Source organism: Puntigrus tetrazona, unplaced genomic scaffold (assembly GCF_018831695.1).
Source record: "Puntigrus tetrazona isolate hp1 unplaced genomic scaffold, ASM1883169v1 S000000765, whole genome shotgun sequence".
Classification (NCBI taxonomy): domain Eukaryota; kingdom Metazoa; phylum Chordata; class Actinopteri; order Cypriniformes; family Cyprinidae; genus Puntigrus; species Puntigrus tetrazona.
Window position 1 is genome coordinate 28,148 of NW_025048374.1, and position 20,146 is coordinate 48,293.

At 36.0% G+C, this 20,146-nt stretch overlaps 2 protein-coding genes across 2 annotated transcripts; both read left to right on the forward strand.

Moving 5' to 3' along the window:
- Positions 1-3,787: 3,787 nt before the first annotated feature.
- On the forward strand, positions 3,788-8,552 carry LOC122335343. The gene is made up of 6 exons (XM_043233173.1): positions 3,788-4,011; positions 5,188-5,509; positions 5,747-5,937; positions 7,551-7,712; positions 7,794-7,886; positions 7,973-8,552. The coding sequence occupies exons 1-6, from the start codon at positions 3,828-3,830 to the stop codon at positions 8,011-8,013; spliced, it is 993 nt and encodes a 330-aa protein (XP_043089108.1). The 5' UTR covers positions 3,788-3,827; the 3' UTR covers positions 8,014-8,552.
- Positions 8,553-9,524: 972 nt separating this feature from the next.
- Positions 9,525-15,791, forward strand: LOC122335342. The gene is made up of 7 exons (XM_043233172.1): positions 9,525-9,705; positions 10,484-10,816; positions 11,002-11,235; positions 11,820-11,972; positions 12,122-12,220; positions 13,677-13,733; positions 15,074-15,791. The coding sequence occupies exons 1-7, from the start codon at positions 9,648-9,650 to the stop codon at positions 15,256-15,258; spliced, it is 1,119 nt and encodes a 372-aa protein (XP_043089107.1). The 5' UTR covers positions 9,525-9,647; the 3' UTR covers positions 15,259-15,791.
- Positions 15,792-20,146: the final 4,355 nt, after the last annotated feature.

Here is a 20,146-nt window from a genome sequence, read left to right on the forward strand (position 1 = left end):
TAAAGCTGACTGTTCTTTTCTGGTTCCATTCAGTACCTGGATACAGATGTTTGAGAACTATGTGTTGGTGATTCATGCAGAGGAGATGACTGGCCTGATACTAGGATGTGTACTACACTGCTTCATTGCCTTGGAATAGAAGCCCAGTAAATCTTATACACCCTTCCAAATACGGTTCGACATACAAGCACACAAGTCAGAGTCGGATAAGAGTTCAGCTTGAATGCAGATGCTACCATTGCAATTCAAGCAGTCATTTAACAAATTCCAGGTAATACCTGGCTCTAAATAAGAAAGGAATGGACATTTAGCAAAAGAATGCCATGCAACATGGTAACAAGAAATCAAAGTCCTTGAACTGACTGTCCTGTACATGACTAGCACATCTCAGCACCAAACTAAATTTGTGTAATGACCAAATGACCACACTGTCGGTACTACAATACAGGATCCTCTGTTTCTATGTTGCCAGAGCGTATATCACGAACAATACTTTTCTGAATCGCCTCTGGAACATGCAGATGTGTGTCTCTTTGCATTTTCCAAGCATAATCATTGTGTGCTGGGACGCATTAACACATGGACCTTGTTTAGTACTTGCTACATTCTATATTGTGAAAAATCCACTGATGGGCATGGACTTAATATCTTCTTTGAATTTGTGTAAAAGGACAACACAGTACTTGCTGCCAAAGAATCTGTGTCCAAGGTGTCAAACTCAACAGCAGCAAGTTTTGATTGTGCAAAGAACTTTGTTCATAAAGTGAAACTGAGGAACCTGTGCAACAGAAACAGCATCAATTACTGTTTCCTGTAAGGGATGATGTGTCAACAGAACTGGATTGTTTGCTAGCAGCACATCGTCATTGAAAGAGTAAATGCTTCACAATGGGTATCATCTATCATTCCGGCCCCAAAGAAATCAGGAGATATCAGAATGTGTTACCTGCATGATGTCATTGTGTTTGGTGACTCTATTACTAGTCACGATGATCATTTATTCACTGTACTGCACAAGCGATCAAGAAGCAGGGCCGTGTCTTGAGCAAAATGTACAAGAAAAACTCACATTTCTGGTTCACACCATCTCTTTATTAACAGATAAAGCTAAGTGTTGTTTTCTGGTTTATACTGATGACAATACATCAGCAATACATCAAACAATAGTCAAAAATAGATTGCCGGAGCAAAAGAAAACTTAGTAAAGTTTTCAATTAAAACTTTGGAGGGTTACTGCCCAACTAGTAAGAAGTGTAGAGGCTCTTGCTTTTAGAAACTTTAGCACATCTGCGGCCACAGAATAACAGTTTCTCACATTGCGCTGGTTTGATCTTAATCTCATTCTCAGTTGTGGTTGGTTAACTTGTCAAACGGTCTCATGAGTGGGCCTTGGCCAATGAAAGCTGCCATGTTTTAGCCATCGCTTAGAAAGTCTTGATCCACTCTTGATCCACAGTTCAGAGACTGTTGTGGGATTTTAGTCAAAACTTTATAACTTCAAGGTTGTAAGGATTTCCCTGGGAATTTCAGATTTTTCAGGTTTAGATCATGAGTCTGGCCCAACCATTACATTATTATCAAAACCCACCAAGAGCAGCAACAAGACCTATGACAAGTCTCAGTTAACGCAGTGCACTTTCACATTTATTTATTTTGTCTGATACATACATACTCTGTTCGTTGCTGAACTGGAGAGCAATTCCAGCTGCAGTGTCAAACCAATTCTCTATTAAAAGTCTCCACGTTATCCTTTCTCCTCATGCATGTGTCTTACACAACAACTAGCCTCTTTGGGGGACTTGAACATTACAGTCATTTTAAGGCTGCAATATCTGAGAAATCACATTGAAAATTAGAGAAATGCTGGCAGGGTGTGTCATATTATTAGCACCAGGTACCAGATTTTCACAAATGACTTTGAGCTATCTGTAATTAAGTTCATTGTTCATCAGAATATAGTTAATTTATGAAATATGAAACACTTCCAATAAGATTAATCGGTTACCTTGAAATAAAAAAAACACAAAATTGCATCACAGAAGAGTTTGACCACAGTTACTGAGCCACTAAGTGGATAAATCTGTGGTTTGATGAATCGTTAGGCTTATGATAATCACAGTCCCACTGACAGTAAGAAAATTCATATCAGAAAAAAATAGAATTAAAACTAGTTTCTGCGTGGATTAAACCAGACTTTCTTTTTATGTTAGTGAAAACTAACAGCGTGTGTCTTCCTCCGTCAGAAGAAACTTCCTCTTTCCTCGTGAGTCAGTCCAGAGTCTCGGCGTGAAGACGCTCGTCTCGATGAGATCCAGAACACAGACGATCTGAAGCAGCATCACTCTCTTCTGCTGCGATCGAGTTCTTCTGATGGACTTCAGAAAGCGATGCTGATCTTTGGACTGATGCTGCTGAAAACCGCTGCATGTGAGTCACTTTCACATCGAACTCTTCTCATCGTGCTGATCAGTCAGATCAACCTCTGAAATAAAAATAGAACGTTACATCAAGAGTGTGCAGTGATCTAGTCAACCGTCACTTTTATTTCTATAGTGCTTTTAACACAGATTGAATCGGACACTAAGAACTAGTCAAAGTCATGTTTTCTGATGTTCAGCAAAATAAGAAGTATTTTCTCTCTTCGTGTTCATTGTGTGAAAGTGTGAGTGTTTTTATTTTTATTCTACTTTTTATATAAAGCAGAGTTCATCAAATGATCTGTTTCCATTAAATATAAGATCAAGACATTATTAATAAAGAGAAACACGTCACAGTATAAAGAGACTGATCAGAAAGTAAATGTTTTAATAATTATTATAAATATATGACATCAGAATATCTATATAGTATAATATTTTAACGTGCTGTTTAGAAAAAAACTATGTAGACAGTGAAAGCATGATATTTTAATTATTTTAATGATTGAGATCATATACATGATGTTTCAGCTTTCAACAGACATTTCAAATTAAAATGTTTTATATTAACAGTTGTATACAACAAACTATCTATTAATTATGATCAGTATCCATACTTCAGATCAGATATAACCTCTCTCATATGTTTTGTTTAGTTAAACTTTCAATATAAGTTTTTCTGTTATTTGTGTCTGGTTTTAATTAATGATGCATATAGATTTTGGTACATTTCATTGTGTGTGTGTGTGTCTGTGTGTGTGTGTGTGTGTGTGTGTGTCTGTGTGTGTGTGTGTGTGTGTGTGTGTGTGTGTGTGTGTGTGTGTGTGTGTTGTGTTCTCCAGGTCTGGATCAGTTCTGTAGTTTTGATCAGTCTGATCCCTGTTACACAGCTCTGGGACACAAACTCAATCTGTTGATGCTGGACTCTAGTGAATATGATCTCAGGATACAAAAGAGAACAAACAACACACAAGATGATCCAGTTTGTAGAGTAAAGAATGATGAAATGAGGAGGAGTCAATGTGATCTTTATAGAAACAGATCTGAAGTAACAGTCATTAAAGGGACTCTGATAATAAACCCTGTGATCAGAGCAGATTCAGGGAATTATAGATTAACTCTCCAGAACTCAGACGGCTCAGAAACATCTAGAGATCTTCAGGTGATTGTTGAAGGTACAGAAACTCTCTCATCATCTCATGTTCTCCAAAGATCTCTCTCTCAGTTGAATCTCTGTGAAGGTTTTTATTCCTGTAGCACACAGTAAACACACTACATACTCCAGTAATAGTCTGAGTCGTGAAGAAGAAGAAGATCGTCCTGTGTTTGTCATGTGACTGTAGTGTGTCCCTCCCTCCAGCTCTTATTGGCTCAGTGGAAGTGTCAATCACCTGCTCCTCCAGTGGGGTGATGAGGGTGTCCTGCTCCTCTGAGGGGGATCAGCTCCTCTACAGCTGGACTCTGAATGGAGATCCACAGAAGGATGGAAACAGCAGCATAGATCTGGATGAGAGAAGTGATGGAGACATCAGCTGCAGCGTGAAGAACCACGTCAGTCACGCACAGAACACCACGAGACTCAAACCCTGTCCTGGTGAGATCTTAAGACATCAGTGAAGTATTTGATAGACAATTCTATTCGTGGTTTTTGTTCTGCCTGCCTTTGTACATTGATTTTGCCCCTTTTGGATTAAATCTATTTAAGTTTATTTACGTCTCGAGTACTCCTTTTTTCTCTCCCAAGAAACCATGGAAACGTGACAAAGTGAGGCTAGGTTTATATATATATATATATATATATATATATATATATATATATATATATATATGTGTATATGTGTATGTATATATATATGTATATATATATATATATATATATATATATATATATATATATATATATATATATATATATATATATATATATGTATAGTTTATTTATGTACTTGCACTTTTTTTACTTACTTTTTACTTGGCACTAAATTATAAACAACCAACAAACATTTTTCAGTGAAATAAAAGAAACAATGTTTTGTATAAAGAAAATATGGATTATCTTACAATCTTTCTTTTTTATTTGCATTGTTATTTTCATGACAGTTTAAAGACTAATACAGTTATTTATAATGATATTTTGTTATTTGATGCTTATTACTGCAATTGAAAACAGTACATTTTTATTTGATGTAATATGACACATTTCTCTCAGGTTTTATGATGACAATATGATGACAGTAATTTTAGGCACATTATTATTAGAAGTTTTATTAAATATATACAGTTAATACTGAATTTAAAATATATATATTTTTGTTTTTTTATATATTTTCCTCACATGTCATAAATAATATTTGAGGGCAAATTATCAGAATATATAATGAGTTCAATGCATCTAAAAACATTCAGTAAAACATGCTGCAGTTTACTTACTACTTGAGAAAAAACAAGTGATTCTGTGCTGATGTTTTATTTCAGGATCATCTTCTGCAGCTGTGACCTCTAGTTTGACCTTTAGTTTGACTTTCAATCTGAGTTTTTGTGTTATTTGTGTCTGGTTTTAATTAATGATGCATATAGATTTTGGTCCATTTCATTGTCTGTGTGTGTGTGTGTGTGTGTGTGTGTGTGTGTGTGTGTGTGTGTGTGTGTGTGTGTGTGTGTGTGTGTGTGTGTGTGTGTGTGTGTGTGTGTGTGTGTGTGTGTGTGTGTGTGTGTGTGTGTGTGTGTGTGTGTGTGTGTGTGTGTGTATGTGTGTGTGTTTTGGTCTCAGGTCTGGATCGGTTCTGCAGTTTTGATCAGTCTGATCCCTGTTACACAGCTCTGGGACACAAACTCAATCTGATGATGCTGGACTCTAGTGAATATGATCTGAAGATACAAAAGAGAATAAACAACCCACAAGATGATCCAGTTTGTAGAGTAAAGAATGATAAAATGAAGAGGAGTGAATGTGATCTTTATAGAAACAGACCTGAAGTAACAGTCATTAATGGGACTCTGATAATAAACCCTGTGAACAGAACAGATTCAGGGAATTATAGATTAATTCTCTCCAGAACTCAGACGGCTCAGAAACATCTAGAGATCTTCAGGTGATTGTTGAAGGTACAGAAACTCTCTCATCATCTCATGTTCTCCAAAGATCTCTCTCTCAGTTGAATCTCTGTGAAGGTTTTTATTCCTGTAGCACACAGTAAACACACTACATACTCCAGTAATAGTCTGAGTCGTGTAGAAGAAGATGGTCCTGTGTTTGTCATGTGACTGTAGTGTGTCCCTCCTCCAGCTCCTATTGGCTCAGTGGAAGTGTCAATCACCTGCTCCTCCAGTGGGGTGATGAGGGTGTCCTGCTCCTCTGAGGGGGATCAGCTCCTCTACAGCTGGACTCTGAATGGAGATCCACAGAAGGATGGAAACAGCAGCATTGATCTGAATGAGAAAAGTGATGGAGACATCAGCTGCAGCGTGAAGAACCACGTCAGTCACGCACAGAACACCACAAGACTCAAACCCTGTCCTGGTGAGATCTTAAGACATCAGTGAAGTATTTGATAGACAACATCAACAACAGTGATGCAGAATCTCACAAAACCTGTCAAGAATCTGTTAAAAAAGTCACATTTCACCACAAAATCCTCTTGTGTCAGAGAGCAGTATCTCTGAAATATATTTTGATGGATTGTGATGATTTTAACTAGAAATCTTTTTTAGTTGATTCTTAAAAAAGATGATTAATAAAGTGAGGCTAGGTTTCTATATATATATATATATATATATATATATATATATATATATATATATATATATATATATATAGTTTATTTATATACTTGTACATTTTTAGTAAAATAAAAGAAATAAAGTTTGGTATAAAGAAAATATGGATTATCTTACAATCTTTCTTTTTATTTGCATTGTTATTTTCATGACAGTTTAAAAGACTAATACAGTTATTTATAATGATATTTTGTTATTTGATGCTTATTACTGCAATTGAAAACAGTACATTTTATTTGATGTAATGTGACACATTTCTCTCAGGTTTTATGATGACAATATGATGACAATAATTTTAGGCACATTATTATTAGAAGTTTTATTAAATATATACAGTTAATACTGAATTTAAAATATATATATTTTTGTTTTTATATATTTTCCTCACATGTCATAAATAATATGTGAGGTGTAAATTATCAGAATGTATAATGAGTTCAATGCATCTAAAAACATTCAGTAAAACATGCTGCAGTTTACTTACTACTTGAGAAAAAAACAAGTGATTCTGTGCTGATGTTTTATTTCAGGATCATCTACTGCAGCTGTGACCTCTAGCTTGACCTTTAGTTTGACTTTCAATCTGAGTTTTTGTGTTATTTGTGTCTGGTTTTAATTAATGATGCATATAGATTTTGGTCCATTTCATTGTGTGTGTGTGTGTGTGTCTGTGTGTGTGTGTGTGTGTGTGTGTGTGTCTGTGTGTGTGTGTGTGTGTGTGTCTGTGTGTGTGTGTGTGTGTGTGTGTGTGTTTTTGTTCTCTAGGTCTGGATCGGTTCTGCAGTTTTGATCAGTCTGATCCCTGTTACACAACTCTGGGACACAAACTCAATCTACTGATGCTGGACTCTAGTGAATATGAGCTGAAGATACAAAAGAGAATAAACAACACACAAGATGATCCAGTTTGTAGAGTAAAGAATGATAAAATGAAGAGGAGTCAATGTGATCTTTATAATAACAGACCTGAAGTAACAGTCATTAAAGGGACTCTGATAATAAACCCTGTGAACAGAACAGATTCAGGGAATTATAGATTAATTCTCCAGAACTCAGGCGGCTCAGAAACATCTAGAGATCTTCAGGTGATTGTTGAAGGTACAGAAACTCTCTTATCATCTCATGTTCTCCAAAGATCTCTCTCTCAGTTGAATCTCTGTGAAGGTTTTTATTCCTGTAGCACACAGTAAACACACTACATACTCCAGTAATAGTCTGAGTCGTGTGGAAGAAGAAGATGGTCCTGTGTTTGTCATGTGACTGTGGTGTGTCCCTCCTCCAGCTCCTATTGGCTCAGTGGAAGTGTCAATCACCTGCTCCTCCAGTGGGGTGATGAGGGTGTCCTGCTCCTCTGAGGGGATCAGGTCCTCTACAGCTGGACTCTGAATGGAGATCCACTGAAGGATGGAAACAGCAGCATAGATCTGGATGAGAGAAGTGATGGAGACATCAGCTGCAGCGTGAAGAACCACGTCAGTCACGCACAGAACACCACGAGACTCAAACCCTGTTCTTCTTGTGAGACCACTTCTGTGAATCTACAGATATCAGAAACCTAACATTGATTGATTGATGATTGATTGCATTGTTTGTGTTCAGTGTCTCTGGTGTTTGTTCTGGTCTGGTGTCTTCAGATGATGGTTCTGTTGGGTCTTTTAGGAGCTTTTCACATCTACATGAGACACACGTCAGGTGAGAGACATTTATCATCATCATTATGAGTTTGATATGGGGATATTAAGAGTATGAAGATAATGATGATGATGTGATGCTTTTAGGAAAGAAACAAGAAGATCAGGAAGAGGACGAGAAGATTTAGAGAAGGACGTGAACACACAGCAGAAGATTCATCACATCTATGAGAAATGATTTCATAATCTCTCAGATTCTCTCATCAGTCCAGCTTTCACCCGTCAACCTCAGATCTTTAATATAAAACCCAAAGATGAGTTAAAACTAGGAGATTCTGCGTGGATTAAACCAGATTTTCTACAGTTTAATTATGAAGATTATTTTCAGGGCGTTTTCAGGTCTTTTGTAATAGTTTTATCGCTTGTTTTACTTATTTGTCTTCACACTTTGAATGAACTAGCAGTACTTTTATTAGATTACATGAAACTCCTTCTGATCATCACTGATAAAATAGTCCTTTTTCTGAATCAGATTGATCACATTGTGTTTATTTTTATATGTGTGCTCTTGCTCTTTTACATTATTCTGTTGTTTGGCTTTATTTCTTTAATTTTCAGGGTCTGTTTAGATGTTTTATCGGTCTGAAGTTCTCCGTTTTATGCCGTGTGTTGTTTTGCTGCCAGAGGCTCGATTTGCTTTGAATTTGCAGACGAGTTTTAACATATTCAACCACCTTAAGTGGATTTTTCTCCCAAGATATTTGCATCCTTATAGAAAGTTACTAAGACATTGTACATGGGGTCATTGCTGAGTTAGTTTTTGAGTTCATGACAATAAAACGGTTAACATTTTACACAACAGCACGCATCAATAAATGTAAGCGGAAAAACAATAAATACATACAGAATATGATGTTTTCAGTGGTGTCTCTTGTTTCTTCCTGCAGATGTCGCTCGTAACAAAGGAAGTGTGTTTTGTCTTTGATAGCGTATGGCCTGGTTTCACAAACATGGTTTAGACCAAGATTAGACCACAGTTATATTATAAACCTGTCCCATTAAAAACATCGCTGGTGTGCATCTTGAGAAAAAAAACAAAGGCACTGTTAAATAGAGGATCAGTCTGTGTTTCTTTCAGCTGAAACAAATGTACATTTTAGTCTGAGACTTGGCTTAAGTCTTAGATTTAGACCTTGTCGGTGAAACCAGCTGTAAAAGTCTGTCATTACTGTATAGAATTACGCTATTCCTGTTTTTATTTCATTTTAAAAGTCAGTTTTCAGAATATGTGGATTAGTTTGATGACCGTCACTGTCACTGAGGTAAATGAAGTAAATATCCTAAATCAAGAACATAAATGAACTAAAGAAAGAGCCTGACTTTGATGCTTTAACGTATTAATTTAATGAATTATTTAATAGTCTAAAAAACCATGAGGACACACTCAATAATGAGATAAAGACATGCATGTGGATCTGATTCTGTTTTGTCATAAATACAGTAAACATACCGTTTTATTTGATTAGCTTAACTAGTTATTTTACTTCACTTAGAAACAAATCTCGACCACTTGTTGCTCCCGAAACAAGATTCTTTGAACTTATTTCAGAAAGTGTTCCTGGTGATCGTCCCTTCTTTCTCTTGCTTTAGATTGTATTTTAGTGAAAACTAACGGCGTGTGTCTTCCTCCGTCAGAAGAAACTTCCTCTTTCCTCGTGAGTCAGTCCAGAGTCTCGGCGTGAAGACGCTCGTCTCGATGAGATCCAGAACACAGACGATCTGAAGCAGCATCACTCTCTTCTGCTGCGATCGAGTTCTTCTGATGGACTTCAGAGAAACGATGCTGATCTTTGGACTGATGCTGCTGAAAACCGCTGCATGTGAGTCACTTTCACATCGAACTCTTCTCATCGTGCTGATCAGTCAGATCAACCTCTGAAATAAAAATAGAACGTTACATCAAGAGTGTGCAGGGATCTAGTCATCCGTCACTTTTATTTCTATAGTGCTTTTAACACAGATTGAATCGGACACTAAGAACTAGTCAAAGTCATGTTTTCTGATGTTCAGCAAAATAAGAAGTATTTTTCTCTCTTCGTGTTCATTGTGTGAAAGTGTGAGTGTTTTTATTTTTATTCTACTTTTTATATAAAGCAGAGTTCATCAAATGATCTGTTTCCATTAAATATAAGATCAAGACATTATTAATAAAGAGAAACACGTCACAGTATAAAGAGACTGATCAGAAAGTAAATGTTTTAATAATTATTATAAATATATGACATCAGAATATCTATATAGTATAATATTTTAACGTGCTGTTTAGAAAAAAAAACTATGTAGACAGTGAAAGCATGATATTTTAATTATTTTAATGAATGAGATCATATACATGATGTTTCAGCTTTCAACAGACATTTCAAATTAAAATGTTTTATATTAACAGTTTTATACAACAAACTATCTATTAATTATGATCAGTATCCATACTTCAGATCAGATATAACCTCTCATATGTTTTTTCTGTTATTTGTGTCTGGTTTTAATTAATGATGCATATAGATTTTGGTACATTTCATTGTGTGTGTGTGTGTGTGTGTGTGTGTGTGTGTGTGTGTGTGTGTGTGTGTGTGTGTGTGTGTGTGTTTTGTTCTCCAGGTCTGGATCGGTTCTGCAGTTTTGATCAGTCTGATCCCTGTTACACAGCTCTGGGACACAAACTCAATCTGTTGATGCTGGACTCTAGTGAATATGATCTGAAGATACAAAAGAGAACAAACAACTCACAAGATGATCCAGTTTGTAGAGTAAAGAATGATGAAATGAGGAGGAGTCAATGTGATCTTTATAATAACAGATCTGAAGTAACAGTCATTAAAGGGACTCTGATAATAAACCCTGTGAACAGAACAGATTCAGGGAATTATAGATTAACTCTCCAGAACTCAGACGGCTCAGAAACATCTAGAGATCTTCAGGTGATTGTTGAAGGTACAGAAACTCTCTCATCATCTCATGTTCTCTAAAGATCTCTCTCTCAGTTGAATCTCTGTGAAGGTTTTTATTCCTGTAGCACACAGTAAACACACTACATACTCCAGTAATAGTCTGAGTCGTGTGGAAGAAGAAGATGGTCCTGTGTTTGTCATGTGACTGTAGTGTGTCCCTCCCTCCAGCTCCTATTGGCTCAGTGGAAGTGTCAATCACCTGCTCCTCCAGTGGGGTGATGAGGGTGTCCTGCTCCTCTGAGGGGGATCAGCTCCTCTACAGCTGGACTCTGAATGGAGATCCACAGAAGGATGGAAACAGCAGCATAGATCTGGATGAGAAAAGTGATGGAGACATCAGCTGCAGCGTGAAGAACCACGTCAGTCACGCACAGAACACCACGAGACTCAAACCCTGTCCTGGTGAGATCTTAAGACATCACATCAAAATCTCACAAAACCTGTAAAAACTCATCTGTGTCTAAATTATCAGCATCTCTGAAGCATATTTTGACGTATTGTGATGATTTTAGATTTTAATTGAAGAACAGATTTAGGCTGGATTCAGTTTTTTTGTGTGAAAACTAACCTTTTTGTTTTTATTTATATATATTTTTATAGTATTTATCTGTTTTTCACTTCACAAAATCCATGTTTATATTGCATAACTAAAATGGGGACTATTTCACAAACTGTAGTTGTTTACAGTTGAGTTTTTTTATTTGCAATTATGGATAAATTTTTACTTGCAATATGTAATATGGTTATTTAATCTACATCGCTTAAGACAGACAGGTGGATCTCTGTTAGCTTCCACACAGCGATTGCTAATCTTCCTGGGACAAAAAGTAATAATGAGAACAAAAATGCACTAATTGCATCACAAAACTATACAGTAGCAGTACCATATCTTATCGCATTTGTAAAACATATACACGTGCCATTATTTTTTTATGCGTATTTGTGGGAACCATATTCAAACCAAGTCTTTTGATGTTTGATTTCAGAATCAACTACTGCAGCTGCGACCTCTACTTTGACCTCTGGTTTGACCTCTGCAGTCACCAGCAGCACACAGACATCAGAAAATGGTTCGAGTTTCTCATCAGCCGGTATGAATCCAACCTCCACTCAGGGCCCTGGAGAGTTTCCATGGAAGTGTAAGTGTGGATTACAAATAAACCCAAAAGTAAGCTAAAATTAGACTCACATTAATTTACTGTGCTATTCATTGCATGTAGTTGTTCTTCGTGTTGCAGCTGGTATGAATGAACTATTTGAAGACCATGTGTTTTTCTTCCATATGTAGTTTATCTGATTCCTTTGTGCTGCTCTGCTCTGGTCATGGCTCTGTTGTTGATCACCATGTGCTACGTTTATAAGAAAAAACAGCTCAAGTCGACACCAGGTCAGTTCGTTTTAAACTGAACTACATTTGCTAACTGATAAAGGTGGAAATGCAGTAATAGTTGATGGAAAAGTCAATCGAGGAGCTAAACAATACTTTGTCAAATTCCGGGAAGCTTTGTGGCATATATATTGCTGAATAGCATTGTTTGGTCATTGCACTTCCTTAAAGACAGTTTGAAAGACATTTACGCTAAAAATGCAAACATTACAAGAAAAGATGATATGAGCCAGCCTTGTGATATGAGCAAACATTTTGTGGTTAAACAATGCAAACTGGGCTTTATAAGTAATAAACAAGATTTTAAAATCTATCCGATGTTTGATAGGGAGCCGGTACAGAACCGGACTAATATGATCATACTTCCTAGTTCTAGTAAGGACTAGCTGCTGTGTTTTGCAGCAGATGAAGTTTGTTTATTAAGCGTTCAGAACAACCACCCAATAAAGCATTACAACAATCTAATCTCGAAAAACATGCATGGTTTTGAACAGGAAGATTGCTGTCAAACAGCACACCTAGGTTCCTAACTGATGAAGAAGAATTAACAGAGCAGCCATCAAGTGATAGACTGTGTTCTAGATTATTATGTGTGGGGTTTTTAGGTCTGAAAGCATCTCCGTTTTTTAAGAATTTAGTATTAGTATTAAGTTACTCATCGTCCAGTTTTTTTATTTCGACTATGCATTCTCACTTTGGTGTGTATCACCGGCCGTGAAGAAATATAGAGCTGATTATCATCAGCATAGCAGTGAAAGATAACACCATGACTCCTGATAATATCTCCCAGAGGTAACAAGTAAAGTGTGAAAATGCGGTCCCAGTACTGAGCCTTGAGGTACTCCGTATTTCTTGTGATGGATGTGATGCCTCCTCATTTACTGCTACAAACCGATGAGCTCAGATAAATATTGCCTTATTATTTGGCCTTATTCATGGAACATGAGCTACTTAATGTATGTATATTATTCATAAAGCAGTTGCGATACGCTAACGGGTTTGTGTTTTCACATTGTTAAATATTTACACCATGTTCCAACATCTCAAACTTGCAGAAAACATGTAAACGTTTAATATTCTTTTGACACTGCATTCAATAATATAGACATTCAAGGCCTGTCTTCACAGACGGAGCTTAGACTAAGATCAATAGATCAATAAGGACAAAACGTTACTGGTTTCTCTCTTGAGATATATATTTATATTTATATTTTAAGATCAGTCAGTGCAAGTTTATTTGACTTAAAAACAGCGCAGACTTACATTTAAATCTAGGGCTACGCAAATTAATTGCCAATTGTAAATCCTTGTTTATGAAAAACTGTAATTCATTAGCAAACATTTAAGTATGAAGACAAAGCATTGACAGGCATGAACTGCTATGAGGTTAGTTTTGAATGATTGAATTATGAGATTATAGTTTATCTGTTTCTAATGCCAGTGTTTTCCCACACAGATACAGAGCTCATATACACTGATATCCATCACGAGAGAAAGAGTGAAAAGAAAACAGGTAAGAAACTCAGCGGAGCTCAGAGAAAACAACACAAGAATCGCCATCTTGTGTTTATTAGCCTCGGTCAGCGAAGTAGTGATGTTACTGTCTATAACTCCAGATCATACAGTTGATATTACAAAAAGCAAATTGCAGATTGCTCTGTTGTTGCTCTTTCAGAATGATGATGTGGAAAAGAGCTAGTCTAAAGTTCGAAAGCTGGTAGTAAATATGATGTTATGACTCTTTTGGAGTCGATTCTTCTGGCTCTGAATCGGTCAGATCTCATCCTGCGTTCAAAGCAATCCTATAACTGTGTTTCTTCTTTTACGCAAATGGAGAAGTGGCTTGATGCGTCATCATTAGACTCTTTCTGTAGGATGATGGAAAGACTATGACTGCAGGGTTGACTAGTCAAGCTTAATCTTTGGTGCTAGACTAAATCTGTAACTCATTGCCTATTTTAAGTTACAGTTTAAATGGTATATGACATTAATTCTTCAATTTCACTGTTTAGTTTCGATTGTAATGCTAAATTCTATTATTATGGTAAAAGGTAGGGCAGGTGATTTGGTTCGAAAACGTTTTATATTTGTTTGAAAGTTTCTTCACATTCTTATAGCATCTGTAGAAGGCAAAGGACCTTGTTTGTCAATCGTATTTTGTATTTTTGCATACCTCTATGCACTCTGTTCCTGCTTTATTACTGCAAGGGGTGGCATCTTAGCTAGCTTGCTATGCTATGTTCTTCAAAATCACCTACTGCGCCTTTACAGTGTTATTGCATTATTTACAAGAAGAGGAATGGTCAAAACCATCAGTCTTTTGTTTTCAAAAGATTGTAGCGATTGTAGCTCAACGCCTGAGCTGGTTTTATCTTGGGGGGTTTCAGCAAGAAGATGTCTTTTTGCAGAAAGCGGTTTAGAAGATCGATATCATTCAGTTTGGTAGCTAAGATAATTCATCTGCAAAGAAGTTACCAGTTTAATAGTGCTGGGCTGGTTCAAGAATGATGAGTTCATTGCAATTGTCCTGTTACAAAAGAACGAAAGCTCTCGGAGTGAACTAATAGTAGGGTTTACGTTTTTGCTGCAGTATGGTTTTCTAATTTACAATGTTATCAAAGGCTGTAAAACATTTTAAGTGAAAGAAAATGAACGCGAACCGAACCGATCTTTTACTTGCACTGCATTGACTACTTTCATCTTTAATGTTTGCTACTTTCTCAGTAAAGTGTCTTCACTGTTGAAAATGAGTCGGTCAGCAGTTTGTGGTAAAGCTGTTACTTCTGCAGTAGACTACACCTCAGCATGTGTGGAGATGTCTCAGTTTTCATCGCTTCTCTTTTCTCTTCACAGAATCTCTCCCGGCTGCTGCTGAGGAATACGCCACGGTCCAAGTGCAGACAAAGAGGAGGAAGAAGAACACAGAGGAGGACGAGGTTCAATACGGCGAGGTGACGTTTAGACCAAACGACTCGATGTCTCCGCAGGTGAAGCCGACCTGGGAGGAGTGCGTTTACGCGCAAGTACAAAGACGCTAGTTTCACAACAGCTCTTGGAAGACCACACTTTAGCTGGGAAACCAAGTGTCGTTTCACTTCTGTTTTTGAGAGCTTTACAGTTATACGAAGCACATGTCTGTTCGCAGTTGTAAATGATTTTGTGTGACATGCACTCTCTGGACTGGAGCATGAGAACTTTAATGCACACCTCAGGGGCTGAACCCAAAAATATTGAGTAAGCAAGACAATTGAAAAAAGAGGAACTGAGCTGCATGGTATTTTCCTCAATCCAATGAGCACTTCTGTTTTCAGCACTTCTCCAATTGCAGCAGAGACTGGAGGACCGCAAGAACAAGCTTAAAATTCCCAAGTTGCAGTTTGAAACTCACAGAAAATCCAAAAATCTTAACAATGATATGAGAGAGTCGAGGAAATGGTGGGTTAAAACAGTTAAAATATCTGCGTTTGTCAGGCAGGGTCACTAATGAGTGGGTGCTTATTGCAAAAACTCCACGAAAATTAACAACAACTTCTCATGAATTTCAAGGCAAAGGAACTTTTCCCTTACTTAACTAACCAATCAATCACAAATGATTAAAATGAAATGTGCCAAAGAGTGGCGTCTAGCGGAGGAATACAATTTAGATTTAAGCACTCTGCATCAGATTGCTTTTTACAGCACTGAGCCTTAAACGATCTTATCTTTAAGAGTGTTGGGAAAAGTTACTTTTAAAAGCAACGCATTACAGTATTGCATTACTCCTTAAAAAAGTAACTCATTACGTAACTTCCTTTCCATAAAAAGTAACTAATGTGTTATGTGACTTTTCACGTTACCTTTTACGTATGAGCAGGGCTTGACTGTTCGTTTTAATCGAAGAAATTCTATTTACAGCAAATGTAAAGGGCCTTTCACCAAAAAGTGTAGTGAATTAACCTCAGGCTAAAGGAAAAGTCAATTCGCGTCTGTACAGTAGAAGAAGAAGGTTCAATACTCTTCAGCAAATTAAAAAAAACAACTATTTTTGCTTATTAGTGTGGTTGGAGTGGATCATCAGAGGTCAGCAGGAAAGACACTGGTAAATAAAATGGGATTAGAAACATTTGTATTAACATATTACATTATGTTTTTTCACTGTATTAATTTTCATCAATGCTAAATCAGTTTTATATATATATATATATATATATATATATATATATATATATATATATATATATAAACATAACATTTTTTCTTAAATATATACATGCATGTGTTTTGCCTTTATATATATATATATATATATATATATATATATATATATATATATATATATATATATATATATATAGCACTCATATATATTTTGTAAACAAAAACTTATATTTTGGATACGATTAGTTGCGATTAATCAATTGACTGAACTATTTAATTATATTTGTTTTGGGCTGTTATGTTTTGATACAGAATCTGTCAAAAAACCCACCAGTTACATTTTATTTTACCATATTATTACGATTATTGTTACTGTAATTATTACTGTTACATATTATAGTTTTTGTAAGCAAGCACGAAGCTTTATTTGTTTTACAAGAGTGTAATTGTTTTACAGTATATGACTGCTTCTGTTATTGTTATTTTTACCATTATATTTAATTAGTTTGTTTCTCTGAAACACCAGTGTGACTTTAATTTAGACTGAGGCAGGATATTACAAATAAAAGCATGGCTGAGTCCCCTTTAAAGAAACTCTCCACTTTTTTGGTGTGTGTCAGGGCACTATTTTCCCCAGAAGCTGCGTGATATCACTGCGCCTGCTGGCAACAAACTTCCTGGATTATTACGCCGGAATGGGAGTATAGTTCCTAATCATATCGGCCTAGAATATCACAACTATTCATTTTCTGCCGCCTTAATACACAATATATCTACAGAAGAGTCGCGTTTTAAATAGGAAAAATATCAAAACTCTTTGGTCGTTTTTCAACACAATGCTACTGGTCTAATTGGATTCAATGATCTATGCTAAGCTATGCTAAAAGTGCTATCGCCAGACCCGGAGATCGGAAGAAACGGATAAAAAAAGCCTCAACTTATTAACTCTGGGGAGTTAGAGAATGAACCTTTTCCAAAAAGTGGAGTGTTCCTTTAAAGTCAGTTTTAAGTCAATTCACTGACTTTTTCTGACTTAAATTTTACTTAAGAAATGTGAATTGGTGCTCTTAAATTTAAATTCCAATGCGCTAGATAGAATTATTTAACTATAAATGTAAAAAAAAAGATATATTTTCCACCTTCATATCTTAATAATTGTATGGTGGGATTATAGAGAGAATCTATAATAATTTATCGTCATATTGCAGCGATTTTGGCTCCTGTTTTTTTAGGCGTATAATTTAGATACGGGTTTATTCCTTCAGCTGTTTCAGTTTCAAGTATTGCAATTGGTTAAATTAAATAATTTGTCATGCAAGACAGCACAGATACAGTTATTAAAGTTGAATGTAAAAATGTAATGCAATGAAAACAATATTGTCCCTTGATGGAAAAGTTAATAGTTTACACTTCTGTTTACAAATAAATATTGCACCAGTAATATGTTGAAATGAAAGAAAGGCGAAAAGGCCTGATAATGTCTGAAATGTAAAAGGGTGTGAAAAGCGTCTGCTAAAGCAGAAATATAAATAATAATTTGTATATATATATACACTGTATAAACTTTTTTTTTTTTTTGTGTATGTGTGTGTGTGTGTGTGTGCATCTGCTAAACACATTTTCTGTCAAGCTTTAAAACTGTGTATTGTGAAAAGAGCTAAGTAAATCAATCATTTATGCTAGTGGTCTGAATGTCTCTCTATATTACAGTTTGATCCATGCTTTCAGTTTTTCTGCTGAAGGCGAGTTTGGAAATCTTGGGTCAGTCGGGGGTGGATTTCTTAAACATGAGTCATGTGACTTCCTGTATGTGGAAGAAATGGCTCACTTAAAAGTTGAATGCTGTAAGCATATATACGTCTCCGCATCGCATGCAAAAAGTGTTAAATAAGTCCATGTTCCACTCGAAGACGAGACATTTCAACGTCTGCGTCGAATACATTTCAAGAAAACAATTTCATACACACATTTCAAATGCAATTAGGCTTTCTTTAATATTCAAATACATGTTTTCACACAACCTAGTGGTTTAAGGGACAGTGAGGATTAGTAAAGAATTCATTTCTGAGGCCTGAACTGTCTTAGAATAAATAAATTATAATTAGAATATTGAAAGAATTGATACTGATACACAGAATGGCATTTTAGTGGAAGTAAATCATGCAAAAATTTACACCATGAGTGTTTTATTGTCTGAAGTTTGATTCTGTTTTCTGCCTGAAGTAGAAGAGAGATGTTGTGTAAAGATGGTGAAGCACTGATAGGATGAATACTCAACGGCAGGAAGCTAAAGGGAAGATTTATTTTTAAAGCATGAGTCATACACGTATAGTTATTTGCGGACTTGTGTCACACGCGTGATCCATTTACATAAATGTTTTCCTTTTTTTGCACATCACAGCTCTGAGAAGGCCTGCATTTAAGTAATAACTAAACGTGTATTTGCCTGTCTGGTGTCATTTAAACGGCCTTCACGAACAATCTCCTGTAACACTTTCCTGTGACTTTTCTCTGTGGAGATCATTAAATAAACATCAGTGTTTCTTCAGACCCGTCACTGTGCTTTTTACTTCATTTCAGTGTAAAATACAGTTGTTAATAGTACTTGAAAATTTAAGGATAAAAAGATAATCCATTTCATTCAAGACTTTTATCAAGTGTTTTTATTATTCTGCTATCACCATCCTCACTTACACATCAGGTCTTTGTAGAGAAACTGATATAACTAGCAGGAACTCACATGCTTGCTCAACTTCCTCTTTCTCTACTCTAGATCTAGTACTGTTACTATGGAATGGATGTTAAAATGGTTGAAGTACTGCAGCAAAGTGATGACATTTCAGATCACTATCTAGTCTTGTGTGAACTCTGTATAGTTAAACCTGTAAACTCTGCACCTTATTACAAGTATGGTAGAACCATCACTTCCACCACAAAAGCTTTCTAAGTAACCTTCACTGACTTATCTCAATTCCTTAGCTCATCCAATACGATGCAAAAACTTGATGATGTAACTGAAACTATGCACTCTCTTTAGATACAGTTGCTCCTTTTGCACTTAAAAAAGATAAAAGAAAACAATCTGACTCCATGGTATAATGACAACACGCGCACCTAAAGGCAGCAGCCCGGAAGATGGAGCGCAGGTGGAGAAAAACTAAATTAGAAGTATTTACGTATTGCCTGGCGGGAGAGTATAATGTCATACAGAAAAGCATTAAAAATGGCAAGATCTGATTATTTTTCATCTCTTTTAGAAGAAAACAAACACAACCCCGGTATTTATTTAATACAGTAACTAAATTAACAAAAAATAAAGCATCAACAGGTGCTAATATTCCCCAAGAGTATAGCTGCAATGAGTTCATGAATTTCTTTACTTCTAAGATTGATACCATCAGAGATAAAATTGTAAATATGCAGCCGTCAACTACAGTTTCACATCAGATAGTGACTTTAGATCCCTAAGGAAAAAATTACACTCTTTCTCTATTATAGGAGAAGACTTGTACAAACTTGTTAAATCATCTAAACCAGCAACATGTATGTTAGACCCTATTCCATCTAAACTATTAAAAGATCTGCTTCAGAAGTCATAGATCCTATTTTGAACATTATTAATTCATCATTGTCATTAGGATATGTTCCCTAAGCTTCAAACTGGCTGTAGTTAAACCTCTCATTAAGAAACCACATCTTGATCCCAAAGACTTAGTAAATTACAGACCAATCTCTAATCTCCTTTTCTGTCAAAGATACTAGAAAGGTAGTATCCTCACAACTGTATTC

Bases quoted from the DNA above. Each gene is read 5' to 3' on its own strand.
- LOC122335343 (XM_043233173.1), top strand. From the start codon at position 3,828: ATGAGGGTGTCCTGCTCCTCTGAGGGGGATCAGCTCCTCTACAGCTGG. The intron at 5,510-5,746 runs GTGATTGTTGAA...CTGCTCCTCCAG, and splicing joins AAACATCTAGAGATCTTCAG to TGGGGTGATGAGGGTGTCCT. The intron at 7,713-7,793 runs GTGAGACCACTT...GTTTGTGTTCAG, and splicing joins ACTCAAACCCTGTTCTTCTT to TGTCTCTGGTGTTTGTTCTG.
- LOC122335342 (XM_043233172.1), top strand. From the start codon at position 9,648: ATGGACTTCAGAGAAACGATGCTGATCTTTGGACTGATGCTGCTGAAA. The intron at 9,706-10,483 runs GTGAGTCACTTT...TTTGTTCTCCAG, and splicing joins GCTGCTGAAAACCGCTGCAT to GTCTGGATCGGTTCTGCAGT. The intron at 13,734-15,073 runs GTAAGAAACTCA...TTCTCTTCACAG, and splicing joins AAAGAGTGAAAAGAAAACAG to AATCTCTCCCGGCTGCTGCT.